The sequence below is a fragment of the Pteropus vampyrus genome, unplaced genomic scaffold, assembly GCF_000151845.1.
Source record: "Pteropus vampyrus isolate Shadow unplaced genomic scaffold, Pvam_2.0 Scaffold32, whole genome shotgun sequence".
NCBI classification, from domain to species: domain Eukaryota; kingdom Metazoa; phylum Chordata; class Mammalia; order Chiroptera; family Pteropodidae; genus Pteropus; species Pteropus vampyrus.
The window spans coordinates 9,974,781-9,990,266 of record NW_011888813.1 but is presented as its reverse complement, the minus strand read 5'-3'; the positions used below and the strand labels follow the sequence as shown (position 1 = coordinate 9,990,266).

General features: G+C 41.4%; 1 protein-coding gene across 2 annotated transcripts in view; it reads left to right on the top strand.

The window, feature by feature from the left end:
• Positions 1–15,486, top strand: part of LOC105290144 (forkhead box protein N3) — a 166,072-nt gene that overhangs the window by 48,465 nt on the left and 102,121 nt on the right. For both annotated transcript variants that reach the window (XM_023528847.1, XM_023528846.1), the window contains exon 3: positions 3,517–3,653. In XM_023528847.1, the coding sequence (XP_023384615.1) occupies positions 3,517–3,653 (137 nt within the window). The remainder of the gene's footprint in view (positions 1–3,516; positions 3,654–15,486) is intronic.

Sequence of the window (15,486 nt, the reverse complement as noted above, 5' to 3'; positions counted from 1 at the left end):
AAAAAATCTATATTCTTTAAAGAAAATGCAGATATTTTTAAAAGCTCTGTTAAACATAATATATAACTATAATCAAATTAGACCCTTCTTTCCTGTGTTAGGAGCATTAAATGCAATTTTTCCTGGCTTAGGAAAGTCAAGTATCTTCTTCTCTGTGTATTTCCATTTTAAAAGTTTTCAAGTCAGTTTTTTTTTCTCCTCACTATTCTAAATTGTTGCAGGAAACGAAGCAGAATGCTTGCAAATAAAACGCAGTGCCAGCTGCTTTCATGCTCTGACCACGCTCTGCCTAGCCTAGCCTTCTCCGCTGTCGGATTATTGCAGGGATTAAAGAGATTGATAATGTTTTCATGGGTGTGTCTTGAAGATTTTTATATTTTCGTTGATTCACTTTTGCTCTTTGGAAATTGTTAAGTACAAGATACTGAAACCCAATGGCAGTTCCAGACCTCTCTCACTGGAAAATGCAGGACTGATCAGGGTCGGAACCGTTGTGACCCAAAGCTTGGGCGGATGTCTGCAGTGAATGACTCTCGTGAATATGTGCTGACCGAGTTTGCAGTTAAACTTTAGCTTGATGATCTCTGTGCCGAAGAAAACTGGGCAAAAGAAAACCTCTAGCAGCTAGGCTGTAAGTCAGAATTGGCTTCCTGAGCAAAGGAGAATTTACAGTAAAGAGGACACGGAGTGAGGAGGACACAGGCAGATGTGGGGGGTGATGGAAATAAAGGGGAGTCTGAAAACAGAAAAGCTTCTTCAGGTCTAAGCCAGGACCAACAGCCCACGAGTAGAGTTTACTTCCCTCCTGGCTCACCACGGCAGCTTGCCGAAGGCCCCTCCCGGCGGGACTGTTGGAATTCCATGCCTGTTTTATGATGGACGGCTTTGGGGAAATCAGATTTGATTTAATAAAAGGCATTTTACAGCCAGCTTTGCTCCCTTTCTAATGTCAGAAAGGAGATGTTCATGACACCGCCTGTCGTTTATTGAGTACCTGTGGAGGCTGTCACTGTGCCATCCTTGGGCCTGGCACCAATCTCTGAGGGGTCTTTATTTTGCCAATGAGCAAGCCAAGACTTTCTGCGAGACTGTGATTTTCCCAGGCTGCACAGGAAATGTCTTGCTCCAGAACTTTTTGTTCTTACTGTAACTCCACCTGCCTCTTGCACCCAGATCACTTACCTTGTGAAATGTCCCCTTCAATCCTGTGGTTTTCCACTTAGTTTGTAAATAGTATTGTAATATAATAAATAAGGTACTTAGGTCAGGGTTGGGAGAAACCACAGTCTTGGCCTATTATTGTTTCACTGTGAGGATCAATTGTCCTTTTTTTTTCTTTGTCATATTTTTTACTCCCTGTAAGATTAACCGACCCTACCCCAAAAGCCACCTTGATGAAAACAAAAGTCTTTAGGTTCCCAGGACTTAGATAAGCTCTTCGCAGAAGTGTTCAGGTTGTATGGGGCCCTAGCCCTCCGGGTAGCTTGGTTTGGGCCCTGTGTTTAAGTGGATCAGAGAGGCAGGTCCCACTGGGCTCCATAGGGAGCTCTGATGTGGTCAGGCCAGGACTCCCGTTGCTAAAGAGTTATGGACTTCTGTGGGTGTTTGTGCTTTGTTTTACAGCAGTGATCCCCAACTTTTTCTGCACCAGAGATGGTGCTCCTATAAGAATCTAATGCCTGATGATCTGAGGTGGAGCTGAGGCGGTGATGCCAGTGCTGGGGAGCAGCTGCAGCTGCAGATGAAGCTTCATTCGCCCAACGCTCACCTCCTGCTGTACGGCCTGGTTCCTAAACGGGCCACAGAGACTGGTACCAGTCTGCAGCCCAGGGGTTGAGGACCCCTGTTTTGCATTATCCAGATTTGGCAGTTATGGTCTACTTTTTCCTCCCTTACACCTCTCCACCCCTAGCTTTTGGCTTTCTTCTGAAAAGCATGCTGAGTGTTTTTTCCCAAAGCAAAGAACGGAGGGTCCTCGGCAGATCATTTGGTGGCCTGCCTGCTTTACTCAGAAAGTCTCATCAGTTCTCCCAAACTATTCTGGGCTTGAAAATGGATACATGAAAGGAAAGCCATATGCGGATATTGAGTTTTCTGAAGTTGGTATCTTTCACATCTTTAAACAGTGCGGTGATTAAACTGGGAACTTTGGTGTTTAGCTGAGGCAGGTCAGCCTGACTGGGACTTGTGTTTGGGGTCAGGCCTGTGCCTGGGAATGGGTGACTGGGGTGTGGGGGCCCCAGCCCCCTGACCTTGGTTTTGAACAATTCCCTGTTCTCAGTGCACCACAAAGAGTTAATTCCAGTTACACAGCTTGCTGATGTTATTGATAGTAAAGAATTATACTGTGTTCTGTAAATAAGTTTAAGTAAATTTTTTGGTGAACCGATAACTATAATACACATTTTTAAAAGCTTCTTTAAAGATTTTAGGAATCACTTATTTTTAGTACTTTCTTTCTATGAGATTTTCATTCCCCCCTATAATAGTTAAGCAATTTTCTTGTTTGCTTTCTAAATCTTTCTGTAAAAGAGTAGTTCTGAAAATAGGAGTCTGTTGGCTGGAAGCATGGGTGGGCATAGGTTTATGTAATTTGACTTCTCTCTAAATCAGTAAATATTTTACATATGACCTTATCAAACAGCTTGGGCACGTTCTGTCACTTGAAAGTGGTCAAAGCAGGACTGACCATCAGCTTTCTGCAGTTCCACTGGGTTTCACAGGAAGGACTTAACTTTTTTTTTTTTTTTTTAAACAAAATGCTGTCCACATACCAAAAAGCTTCCAGCTGAAAGTGGGCTTCAGCAAGTCTTCCTCATTCCATGGAACCAGGTTTATAAAATTTGCATTTTACATTTGACATCTAAAGATTCAACTCATTTAGGCTTGTAGCTGAGTACTCTGAACTGAGGAATCCAAAAAATAAATACTGAATTTTGGCATAGGTTTACCACCGCTGCCTGAGTTCTTTTGTTTCTTTGGGGAAGGTAATTACAGAATTCTGTTTGAAGCTTGAATGTTATACTTTTGTAAGTAAGAAAAAAGAAGTGGAAAACTTTTCTGATTTTTATAAAGTAGTACCAGTGTAATATGGTTTAAAAATGGAACTCTTGGATTTTTAAAGCAGTGATGGAGTATTTCCTTTCATTGTTTGAAATCTGACAAATTAATTAATTTTTAGAAGAGAGTACATGTTCTTCAAAGTTGACACTGAAAAATAATAAATCTAAGTTTTTTGGTCATTAGGATATGAAAATTGCAACATTATTGTATTAGCATCACCTAGTAATAACACATTCCTTTTATCTGTCAGACTTAATACGAAAAAAGCTAAAGTGCATTTTATGGTATTTTGTTGTCCAAGTACAATATTTATTACAAGATTTAAGGCTGGCAAACAACAAATAATTGAGTCTTTTAACAGTAAGTAACTATGATAATAACTGTATATCTACTCAATGAAAAATACTTGATGTTTCTGTATTAATCACTTTTGTTTTTTAATTTTCTTTGCAGAGTATTGGGAAAGGGTCATTGTGGTGCATAGACCCAGAGTATAGACAAAATCTAATTCAGGCTTTGAAAAAGACACCTTATCACCCGTACCCACACGTGTTCAGTACACCTCCCGCCTCTCCTCAGCCATATCAAAGGTAAGCAGTTTGGACTTCCTTGTTTTTATGTGTCTACTGAAGTTGCCTTATTTTGACAGAGACAGGCACTGAAACTAATTTAATAGGCTGTATGATTTTAAAAATAACTAGGTAAGTGAGAAGGAAGTTAAGTATTATTTGAGGTATATTCATTGTTAGATTTCTTACAAACTTACCACGTTTGCTGCTTCGGAGGCATGTGGTTCCAGAAGACTTCATGGAGGGCAGAAGCGTTGACAAAGAAAAGCTGACAGCTTTAGCATCTCAGTGTGTCACCATCTGTTGGAATAAAAGTACAGAAATGAGTCTCGTAAGCGATTCTGTCTTCCCGTCATCTGACCAGGAGTCTACAGGTGTGCCCTGAAAAACTCACCCAGTTGTTGTCATTCTGGTCACCATGTGCACGGTGCTCCTGAGTGATCATTTTGTTGTGGTTACTTGGTGTTTGCCTTTTCAAGGAGAACAGAGAACAGTGGAGACTTTTATTTCTCCTCATATGCCCATTGGTTTTGAGGCAGGGAGGTCTTGGGTCATGCGTACCATTTTTACAAAGACGTAAATGGAGGGGAGGATGTGTAGCTTGTCACTTTTTAAAAAGTGTTATTAATATTAGAGATCCCCCAAATATAGTCACATAGCACAGAACCAAATTTTAAAATTGATCTTATCTTATATAGTACTTGGCTTTGACATACATCCCTCAACCTTCCAAAAAAATTTTCTTTTAACATATAGAAATGTTTCTATTGTAACCACCGAGGTAAAAGAAATTAACCTTGGATTATGAGCTTATGTCAACGAGGAATGGCATGAATTCATAGGTTTCAGTAGTTTTACAGGCCTCTGCTTTGCAGAGTCTTTCTCTAGTCCTGTGTTCTACAGAAAGGGGCGCAACGTGATCCTCCGCAACAGCATTAATGAAGTTCTTGTGCATCTCAGTTGAGAAGCATTCCATCACAGGCCCCAGACAATCAGTCTTCAGCAAAAGACGGGAAGGAACAGCTGGGCTCTCTGAGAAGACTGCTGTATGTCTGCCTTCGCTAGGCGATTAGCGTGATGGTAGCCATGGCAACTGGAGCGTCTCCATAGCAACGCGTAGCCGAGACAGGTGCAGTTGCATCACAAGACTGTTTGTTGCCTGGCAAAAGGACAGGCCATTAGTACTGAGATATACGCTGTTGCCTTAGAAACAAATCACCCTACATAGCAACTACAGTTGGCTTGAAAGATTTTGGGGGAAAAAGAAAGGTTGTAGCAGCTTTTGTCTCTGTTCATAAAAATCAGTGGAAGCATACTTTATTGGAAATGACAACTTGAGGTCATAATAGCTGTAGGAGATAAGATGGGATTTTCCAAAGCAACCCAGCCAACATTGTAGAAATATCCAGAAGGATAGAGCCATATGCTTGGTTTTCTTCTTGTGGCTGTGGCCATTCCTCAAATGGAAGGGACTGGGACTGGAGTGGAGCACTGCTGGTATATACAGAGTTGGTGGGGGAGGAGAAGCTACTGGTTATTGGAATATTTCCCAGATCCTCTTGTTCCTTTGTCGTTCTACTCCCCCACCCTGCAGACCCCGCAGAACACCGTTCACTTTCCTCCCCAGTTCGTACCTCGGAAGTATTTCATATCCTTTTGCTTCTGGGAAGTTAATGTAAGTTTATTCGCCAGGTCATCTCATTGGTTCATTTTAGACCAGTATTTTGTTGCCAAGCGTGACCCCAAGGGAAATGCAGTCGTTATTTAATAATTTGAAGGATTATAGCAGAGCAGGGGAATGCACACTCAGGCGAGAGTCTTTCTGAGCTGTCCTAAGCTTAATGACTACATTTGATTTTTTAATATAGGCATAAAAATGCAGACAAATCTGACTTTTTGTAATGAAAATAATTTCCAAATGAATACTTCAGATCCTGTTCCTTTTTTCCCAGTTGACTGAGGGGAAAAATGTTTCCGTATTTACCCATGCGGGTGCTCAGATTTCACCTCCGTAAAGGTCACTGGATGTGGAGTGAGGTGACATATCAGATTCTAGCCTGCCTCTTCCATGTCTTAACTCTGTGAGAACAAGCCACTTTGTCTTTCCCGGGGACTGTAATCCTTTCACCTAAAGGCTGCAGGTACCAAGTACTGGCTGATTGTACAGTATTTGTATGGTTTATAATGTTATGATGTTCAGCTCCCATTCTAAGCCGTCGGTCCACTTGCTAACACTACTTGGGGAAGTATGAAGTGAGACGAAGCGAGAAAGCGAATCATTAGATGGGGACCAGAAATGCTGACTCGACGTTATCTGGATGGATCCCCTGTGATGTAGGGAATCACCTGTCAGCGCCTTGCAGGGTTGCTGTGTGGGGCACCTGGGAAGTGCTTGGCTTTCATGGAGCTGGTACTTAGCATGTTGAAGATGGCGATTATACGCGATGGGTGGTTATTGCTAGTACTTGCAGGTGTGCTTGGCAAGGAGCGCTCTGAGCCAAGCTGCAGGTGGCTGAAAACTGCAGAGGAAATGGGGCATCTGAAAACCCTGTCCTCGTCCAGTAAAATACTAAGTATTGTGGCTTATAGACGCATGCCTCTGTTTTCCAGTGTACTCTTTGGATGTTTGTTAGAATGTTACCCTATACCTGCTTCTTTGGATACCACATTCGTTTTTAATTGAAATGCAGAGCTCAGTGACATTAGCCCTTTATTATATTGCCATAGCAAAGCAACTGTTGAGTGACTTAAAACAACAGAAATTCATTTTCTCCCATTTCTGGAGGCTAGAAGTCCAAGATCAAGGAGTCTGCAGAGTTAGTTCCTTCTGAGGCTGTCACCTAGCTCTTACCTAGCTTCTGGTGGTTTGCTGGCATTTGGGGGCATTCCTTGGCTTATGGAAGCATCACCCCAATCTTCACATGGTGTTCGCCTGGTGTGCCGTCTGTGTCTAAATGTCTCCTTTTTGTAAAGATACTAATCATATTGGACTAAATGGCCCACCCTACTCTAGTACGACCTCATTTTAACTAATACATCTCCAATGACTATTTCAAATAAGGTCAAATTCTCAGGTACTGGTGGCCAGGAGTTTAACATGAATTGGAGGGGGAGGGCACAGTTTTTTCTGTAACGGTCCTTTTTTTCTTAAGTAAGGCACTTTTGCTGATAAATATGGAGAAGAAAGTGAGGAAGTATTCAAAATACAAAATGATGGGGTATGTCAAAGTGACACCAGAGCTAACCTGGAATTGCTCCCAGTGGCCAAAGCTGAGGCTATTTGAACAACAAAATAAATAACAATAGTATTGGGTTATAACCCAAAATAAATAAAAAATAAATATCCATGAGTTCACACTGTTATAAATAAATGATTGAATAAACGGGTGTAGAGACAAATTTCCCATACAGAAGAATTTCAAAACGATTTATGTAGATACTTCTCCACTCTAGGAGATGAGGCTTAACTCCCCACTCCCTGAGTGGCTGCATTCAGTGACTTACTTCTAAAGACTAGAGTATGGAAAAGAAAGTTTATAGTGGAAGAACCTGGCAATTACTAACTACCTCGACCAGGTAATCAAAACTAAATAACATCCTCCATGTGGAGTTGACAGCACGTACCTTTGATATGGTGTCATGAAATTGACACTTCACCCCTGTCATCTCCCCCACCCTCCCAAATCCATAACTCCAGTGTCTCAGGGGAAAAACATTAGACAGTAGTTTTGTCTTCAAGGGGGGACGTTCTACAGAATACCTGACCAGCACTTTTCAAAGCTGTCAAGGTCATCAAAAACAAGAAAAGTCTGAGAAACTGTTACAGACAGAGGAGGCTTGGGAGACATGATGGGCTAAATGGGTAATATGAGATCCTGGATGAGTTCCTGGAACAGAAAAAGGACATTAGGGAAAAACTAGTGAAATATGAATAAACTACGCAGTTTAGTTAATAGTAATGTACCAAGGTTGGTTCCTTAGTTGTGACAAATGTACTATAGTAATGTAAGATTTTAGTACTATAGTAATGTAGTTTTGAGCAAAGGGTAAATGGGGATACTCAGTGCGCTCTTTGTAACTGCTGTTTAAAAAAAAGCAGACTAGTTGAGTTTTCTATTTTATCAAATTTAAATATTCAAGTCATTTTTGGTGTAATGGAAAGTAAAATCATTGCATCGCTGAGCAGTTGTCTGACCTCGTTTAGTGTCCGTCTCTATCTTCGTTATAATACATCTGCAGGGCTGATTGCAAGGAGCTCTCTTGCTTTTCCCTAATTCCCTGTAGGATCTGCTGAGCTGCACAAGGGGCATCACTATATGGATATTACAGTTCTTGGAGCTTTATTTTTGTGACATGGCACTCAGTTGTGCTTTGTAGACTCCCCGTGGCCGCAAAGAGACTCGGGCTGACCATGCCCAATCCACTTCCTATAGGACTCAACCTTTGCCAGCCTGGCCTTCAGACTCTTGAAAGAGGAGAGAGGATGGTATATTTGGTCTCTTGTCCATACCCCTTCAGAAAAGTCCTGTTATTTGTCTTAATGGTTATCTTGCATGAGTCCATCCCTCCTCGATGTGGAATTTCTCATTAAAGGGTATGCATATTTTAATGCTTTTGATACGGAGATTGGCAAATTGCCTTCCAATATTATACCCTGTTCCAATCCATACTCCCACCAACATTTTAGGAAGTTCTCATTTTCTAACCTTTCTCCATGTCTGATGGCTAAATAAACAGACGGTTGTTTCCCCAGTGGGTGATTTTTTTGCATGTGTGATTTTGATACTGTATAGTGAGGGCATTTAAACCTTACAGTATTAGATTAATGCCCTGTAAATAGCAGATGTCCCATAATTGTGTTTATGACATCAGATTGTTTTCAAAAAATTATGTGTATGGATCCTGTGTAATATCTTTTCTGGTATAGGCACCAGTCCAAAGTCACTTTTGCAGAAAAAGCATTTTAATCATCTCTCACCATAGGTGGGAATAGATTTTACGATTAATTAAGCAGTATGGTTTATAGAGAGTTTTCTGGATGATCAGTTTTCAGAAAAGGGAGGTTTAATAAAATATACCTGATTTGAAAGCCAGAACAATTTTGCGCTTCTTTGGTAAATCCAGAAAAATCTCAGCCTCTTACGAGCCTCTGGTCTGTGTGATGGGTCACCCACGGTTGTGCTTAGATGAACATAAACCCTGTTTGAGGGGACTTTTGTTCCCCAGTGCGTCTTCCATTTATTGTTTCATTATCTTCCCCCTAAAAATAATGACAGCATATTTTATATTTTGTGTATTGTAGCCCTTACATATACAAAGCTAGAAGAATTCACAAGACTATTAATTGGATGTTCTAGGTCTAAAGATTTATTTCTTGTATAACTTTAAAGTTTGCAGAGTAAGACATTTTAAGAAAGTTTCTGTTGCTCTTGCTTATTATTATTTTTTTTTTTTTAACTTATCTTTTAGCTCTTTACATTTTTGTTTCTTTGGAGCAATCTAATGGGCCACCGAAAAAATACAGCCTTTCCAAAGATTCAGCCTTTCACATATTGAGAGTCTTAACGAAAATGGCTGATTTTGGTGCTGATTTGGCCAAAGGTTTTATTTTATCCTGCTTGCTGCCATGTTCATGTGCTTTGAGCTTATTCTTTATGATTTCTTTTAAATGCCTACATAGCAGGGTATTTAATATTGCTAAGGATGTAGAAATTGTACAAAGTGGTCAGTATATATTCGAGTTAATGAAATCATCAGCGATTCCTCACTGGGTAAGTAAGTCGTGGCTGAAGGAGTGAGCTGGTAATGTCAGATGGGAGATTGTATTGGGAGGAGGTAGGGAAGGTGAGGCGTTTGGGGAGCTCATCCTTTTAGACAATTAGAAGATTAGAAAATCCTCAGAATGTTAAGCTTGTTAATATAACGATGTTAATTCCCCCACTGAAATGCTGGATTTGCACACAGCGAGGAATTCTTTGCTTGGATAGCATCCAGTAATTTTTTAACTTATAAGACATCTTTCATTCCAGTTACTCAGAGAGTGGTGTTATGCGTTTAATAGTTGGCAGAAGAACTGGAAGCCACAATAAAATCAGTTTTAACTTGCGCCGAAGAAGTTAAATTGTGAGATTGTTGTGTCACTCACTGCAAGTTTTCATTTAGTCAAGCCTGAAGAAAGAAAGAATGTGAGGATTTCGATTAGTTGCATTATTATTACACCTTATATTTACTTATAAACAACATATTCGATGGAACCATAGTTTTTAAAATTCTCCTCGTATTCGATACTCTTTTGTAAGTTTAATTGAAAAGGGTGAGATATTAGGTATTTTGAAAGAGTGTGCTTAAACTGCAGCTTTCTGTTAGAGTAATTTTTTAAAGAATGCTAACGTAAAAAATCCATATAAAGCCTACACTGTGCTACATATGTAGAGGGAATGTGCTACATTAATGTGGTAAAATGGATATAGGATTGGGCGGCATGATTTTCTAATAATAGTCCTTGCAGATTTAAACTTAATTTTGTTAAAAGACTGGAGAAGACATAATAGAAAAGGCTTAAAATTGTAGGAGGCCACTCATATATAAAAACAATGGTCATTCACAGTGTGAGGTTTAAAATTCCATTCATTGAAAAAGCATTTTAAGAGAAAGAATAAAAATCCACTAGTTGGCTGTAATTTTATTTGCATATCAAATCATATTATCTGTTGACTTCCGTTATATTTTCTGAGTTGGTCTCACAGTATTTTTGATCTCAGCATTTTGTCTTCAGTATAGTGTTCATTGTACATTTCATTCTCATTTAATCCTGCATTATTTTATTCAAATGGAAAACAGCCCCTGTTATCTTTGAGGACTTAGGTAGTAGGCATATATCACATGAATATTTTGCCCAGTTATCCAATTTTGTTGTTTTCACACTCACTTTGAAAGTTGAATGTTTAAGCAGCTGGGCTGATTATATCTGTTTTACTCAGGTGCTGAGTAAAACTCATGGCTGAGAGAGCCCCTCCAGACTCTCAGGGTACCCTCAGACCCTGGTTTGTACTCTGATTGCAGAAGCGTTAGGATCTCTTCACATCTACTACTGATAGGTTTCTGTTGCTCTGACTCCCGAGACGATGGACAACAAGGAGCGTGTGTGTCCCTGATTCCTGGTTAGAAAGTTGAAGTGTTGATGGACTCAGTAGGAATCTGAGGTCTTCGCCTGTTTGCTTCTCCAGATAGCCAGTGGAGGAACTGGCAGATGCCTGGTCAGAGCCTCTTAGATGTTGTTAGAGCTGGGGAAATGTCTGCAAGCTGGGGCTGACCTGTGTTGTGCAGTACCAAACGCCTCACCCTCTCGGGGCGGAGGTATTGATCTACGCGTTAGAAGTATGAAAGAACTGTCAAAAATGCATGGAATCAACGATATGCAGTGTGAAAACAACAGGCAGCCTGTTTTTTGTTTTGCAGTGGTGTAAATAGGCATTTTTTTAAAATCACAACAGAAACGAAAAACCTATCACTGCCATGTCTAAGCTTCCATTTCTTCAACTTCTGGTTACATGAAATGCTTTTGGATTTTACAGATTAAAAGGTGAGGTGTGTGCGTTAACTACAGATGTAATACAGTTAGATTGGACAGTGGAACCCATCATTCATAAAGATTTGAGGAAGATAGAATGGGGGGTAGCATTAGTTTATTATAAGCATGACGGCAGTGAATTAGATTGGTCAGAAGGTAATCTAAGGCAATATTAATAAAAGATAAGTTTTTGAACGAGTGATTGGTCTCAGTTATTCCCACTTTCAGTGTGGATCAGTCTTCACTAGGAAATTTCTATACAGATGGGAGGGACACTTTGAGATAATGAGAAAAGCTATCAGGCTGACTAGGGGATCTGTGTGTCACTCCTGAAGAGCTGGGAAAGTGTAACTTGGAGAAGAACATCTTCAGAAGGTCAGCCTGGAAGCCATCAGCTAGGAGGGATTTAGATCTAATGGGTAGAAGGAAAGAAAGATTTGAGCTTAGTTAAACAAAGGTCTAACAGAACAGCATCAAATACTATGCCAGAGACATAACAGGAGCTGGGTAAGTGCTTGGGTTAATGGGTGAATAAGCTACTCTTGAGGATGCTGGTCAAGTCCAGACAACCGGCTGCCAAGATCCTTCGAAGGTATTTCATTTTTGCGGAGAGAATTGCAAGGTTCGATCTCTTCCAACTCTTGAGATCTTCTAAGTCTGTTGAGTTGCAACAACAGTAGAATGATGGGCTGTCACTCTGTAAACGGTGTTTGTCGTTCTCCAAGCCCATGGTGTAGGTTGGAAACGAAACATTAGGGAAAATACGCATGGCTTTGTCGCTCAGAAATGAAAGGTCAGATTCTTCTCTCGAAATTGTTAAGTCCAGATTTCAAGACTGTGACGGGACTAATTTAGTTACTCTTCATTTTGTGCCATCCAGCTTTTTGATTCATGCCCTGTAATTACCTCTCTTGTTTTAGTGACACTTCTCTGAATTTCCTTCCGTGTGAATAAAATTATCACTGCCGTGTTTTGCCAAGCAGAAGATCATTTCCAAAAGCTGTCCATCAGATCACCCAGACCCTCCCCCTATTGTTTATCCACTGAATTAATGAGAGCAATACCCACCCTTTGTATAAATCTCCATGGGAGAGCCAAACGGGTGTCCCGGTTCTGTAGAATCACATGTTTTTGGCCAGAGTCTCTGATCGCATTTTTAACCTTTTGTTTTTCTTAACGTGAGGTTCATGTCACATTAGTTGTCAAACCATCTTTGAGACCCCGCCATATATATGAAAGTTTTGGAGTGTGAGAATCATCAGAAATTCCACATTAATTGCTAACTTCTGATTTTTAAGTCATCTAGAAGAAAACATCTAGAAACCATTTAGGTACATTTTTAAATCCTTATCTTTTTAGATTGAGTTGCTTAATCACAATAGTCCAAGTTGAGACGTGTTCACTGTGTGTTTAACTACTTTTGAAGGGAAAGTTTGGGGTCAAAGTCTGTTTACCAGCTTGCTTATTGCACTCATATCTTTGTAACAAACTTAATCCGCCCCCCCACCACCGCACACTCCCCATCTAGTTTCACAAGAATAAAAGTGAATGGGGAAAAAAAAACTATTCAGAAGAAGAATATTAAAGAATTTTAGCAGCTTTCTCTACCTTGTTCCCTCTTCCCTGTGCAACTGTAGGGCTTCTGGTGAAAGGATTTCTTTTTCTTTTTTAATACTCTAAGGAAAGCAGTTTCTTAGGATTTTTCTGCGTTAGAAATTGATATACACCCCCTTTTCTTTTCTGCTGGTAGAGAAACAGGCACATAGAGAGACACCCCTCCTCCCTTAAACTTTCCAGCGGAGTCGCCCACTGGAGGTGGGTGTTCCGGCTGCTTTGGTGAGTTCCTCAGACCCACAGGCCCCCTGCCCAGCCTTATGTCTGCCCATACTTGCTGTGGAGGGGGACCCCAGCTGGTCCTGCAGGCAGACGGATGGATACAGCAGCTGTGAAATCCTCAGGAGGAAGAGGCAAGTCTGGGGAAACGGTAAGGAAGCATGACAAAGTTCTGAAGCTCTTAAGCTCTCAGTATGGTGCTGGCTTCCCCAGCTCTCCCCGCCTCCCTCTCTGTCACAGTCCTGCCCCGTTGTGGACCAGAAGTCAGACAAGGTGCTCTATCCTGCACCTATCTCTGAGGTGCTTCTGTGACTTCGGGCAGGTCCTTGTCCCTCCCTGGGCCTCGGTTCGGCATGCGTAAGAGGGTACACGATGGAGCAAGACCTGAGAACCCCACACTTGCTGACAAAGACTGGGACCGGAGGGTCCCCAGGCTCCCGTCCAGCTCCTGCAGGTCGTCTACCGTTAAACCATCAGGCCCAAAGCAAATCCCAGTAAGTTTCAGAAAGACACAGGTTAGAACCTCACCTGGGCCTTGGACTCTGTGACCTTGAACAAATATCTGACCCCTCTTGAGCCTCTGCTTTGTCATTTGTATTATGGTATACCTATCTCAAAGGAGAGCTACAGGCGTTAAATTAAGTAAAAGGGTGTAATGAATGCTTAGCACTTGTGCCCGGCCCACAGGAAATTGCGTGTTTTAATTTCTCTTTCCTCACCCTCGCCAGACTTTCTTTTGGTAATTGTGAAGTTGTGTTTTTGTACACGCCACTAACAATTTGGCCCTTGCATATATGGGTTTGCATTGTAAAGTATCATTTTATACTTTATATTCTGTATTTTCCACTAGGTTTAAAGTCCATGAAAACCAGAGTTCTTGAGTTCTCATTCCCTGTGCTGTAAACAGAACTTGCATGCAGGTGTTATTCAAAAAATATTTATCAATGATTCCTCCTGGAAAGCATAGCACAGATTATGAGAATAGAGCAAAACATTTTCTTCTAGTTGCCTAGAGATGCCAGTGCAATTGACTACCTTCCTCCCCTTTACTGTCACAAGGCAAAGGACGGAGAGAGGGGGAGGGAGGTGCTCTGCTCCACATCCCTTCCCTCTAAAGATATTTTAGCGATTTTGCGGTGTCGGTGTTTCTGGCCTTCCATCTCCTCCATCTGTCTGCCAAGGCCCTGCCATACCTCCGGGTATCACAAACTTGGACCGGGTCATTCTCGAAGCCTTAAGAGACCCATCAGGCTACTCTGGGATGGAAAGGTTATAAATTCCAGGCTGTTGACTCCAAGGCACCAAATACTGTCAGGACTACACACATTTTGCAGCTGCCATAGAAAATGCAAATGTGCTCAAGGTGGTGCCGGCCAGGAATTGCTCCCGCTTTGTCTCATTCATTATTCCTGTGAAAAGAAGCCTCCCTCCGCTCCTTACTGAAAAGAAGCCTCCTCTGTACACTTACTGCAGAACAGAGCACTTGAAAGGTAAGTCGCTCTGGCCCTCCCTGCCCTCATCATAATGGGAAAAGTTTTCACCACAGGCCGGCCAAAACAGTCAATTGTGTTCATTCTCTCCCCGATACATAATCCGTGTTTAAATCTCTTGGCAGTAACTCATTAGTTTTTTTCGCGCCCCCCCCCCCAACATTCTTTTCTTCTTTGATGGGAACAAAGCCCGGCTCCTCCCTAAGTCTTGCTTCTCTCTCCCAGGAAATCTTACTGTTTCACTTTCATCCCTGAAGAAGAAAGTCCCCCCAAATGTTATCCTTCCCTACCTGCTAAAAGACGAAGATCTCGATTCTTTGTACTTCAGAATCTGTGTTCAGAACTCACAAATACGTCGTGCCCCAAGCCCTGTGATGTGCGACGATAATCTGGTGATAATACCAAGGCCTGTCTAGCTGAGGACCCCTCGCTACGGCCGCTCCTCCTCCCAGCTCTTGAAGGGACCTTTCTTAAGAAAGGAAAGATGGGACATATGGTAACTCCGGGGGAATTTTATTCTTATTAAAGCCCTTTGAAGTTCCCTTTTCTAACGCCACCCCCTCCCACCCTCACCTCTTAGATGTGGCATATTCTGTCATCGGGATTGTTGAAATCAGTGTTACAGGAAAACCAACCTGAATTTCTATGAAACAGCTCTTTGATGCAGAGTCAAACAAAGATCTATTTCCACGCAATATTTGAGACTTCTAAGAAATAAACTATGAATATAAGCCCTTTAGCACTAAAGGATGAGAAAGAATTTTAAATTCAGTTAGTCTCTCCTGTTTTGGACCCTAAACCGTTCTGAATTTTGGGTGGGAGGCAGAATACCAAGCACTTATTGAACACTTACTATGGTGTAAAAGACATCACATATGCAGTGTCTTAATTCTTACAAGAATCCGATGAGGTTGGTTTTATCACTGTTTCACGTTTGTGAGAGCCCAGGCTAAGAGAGGTT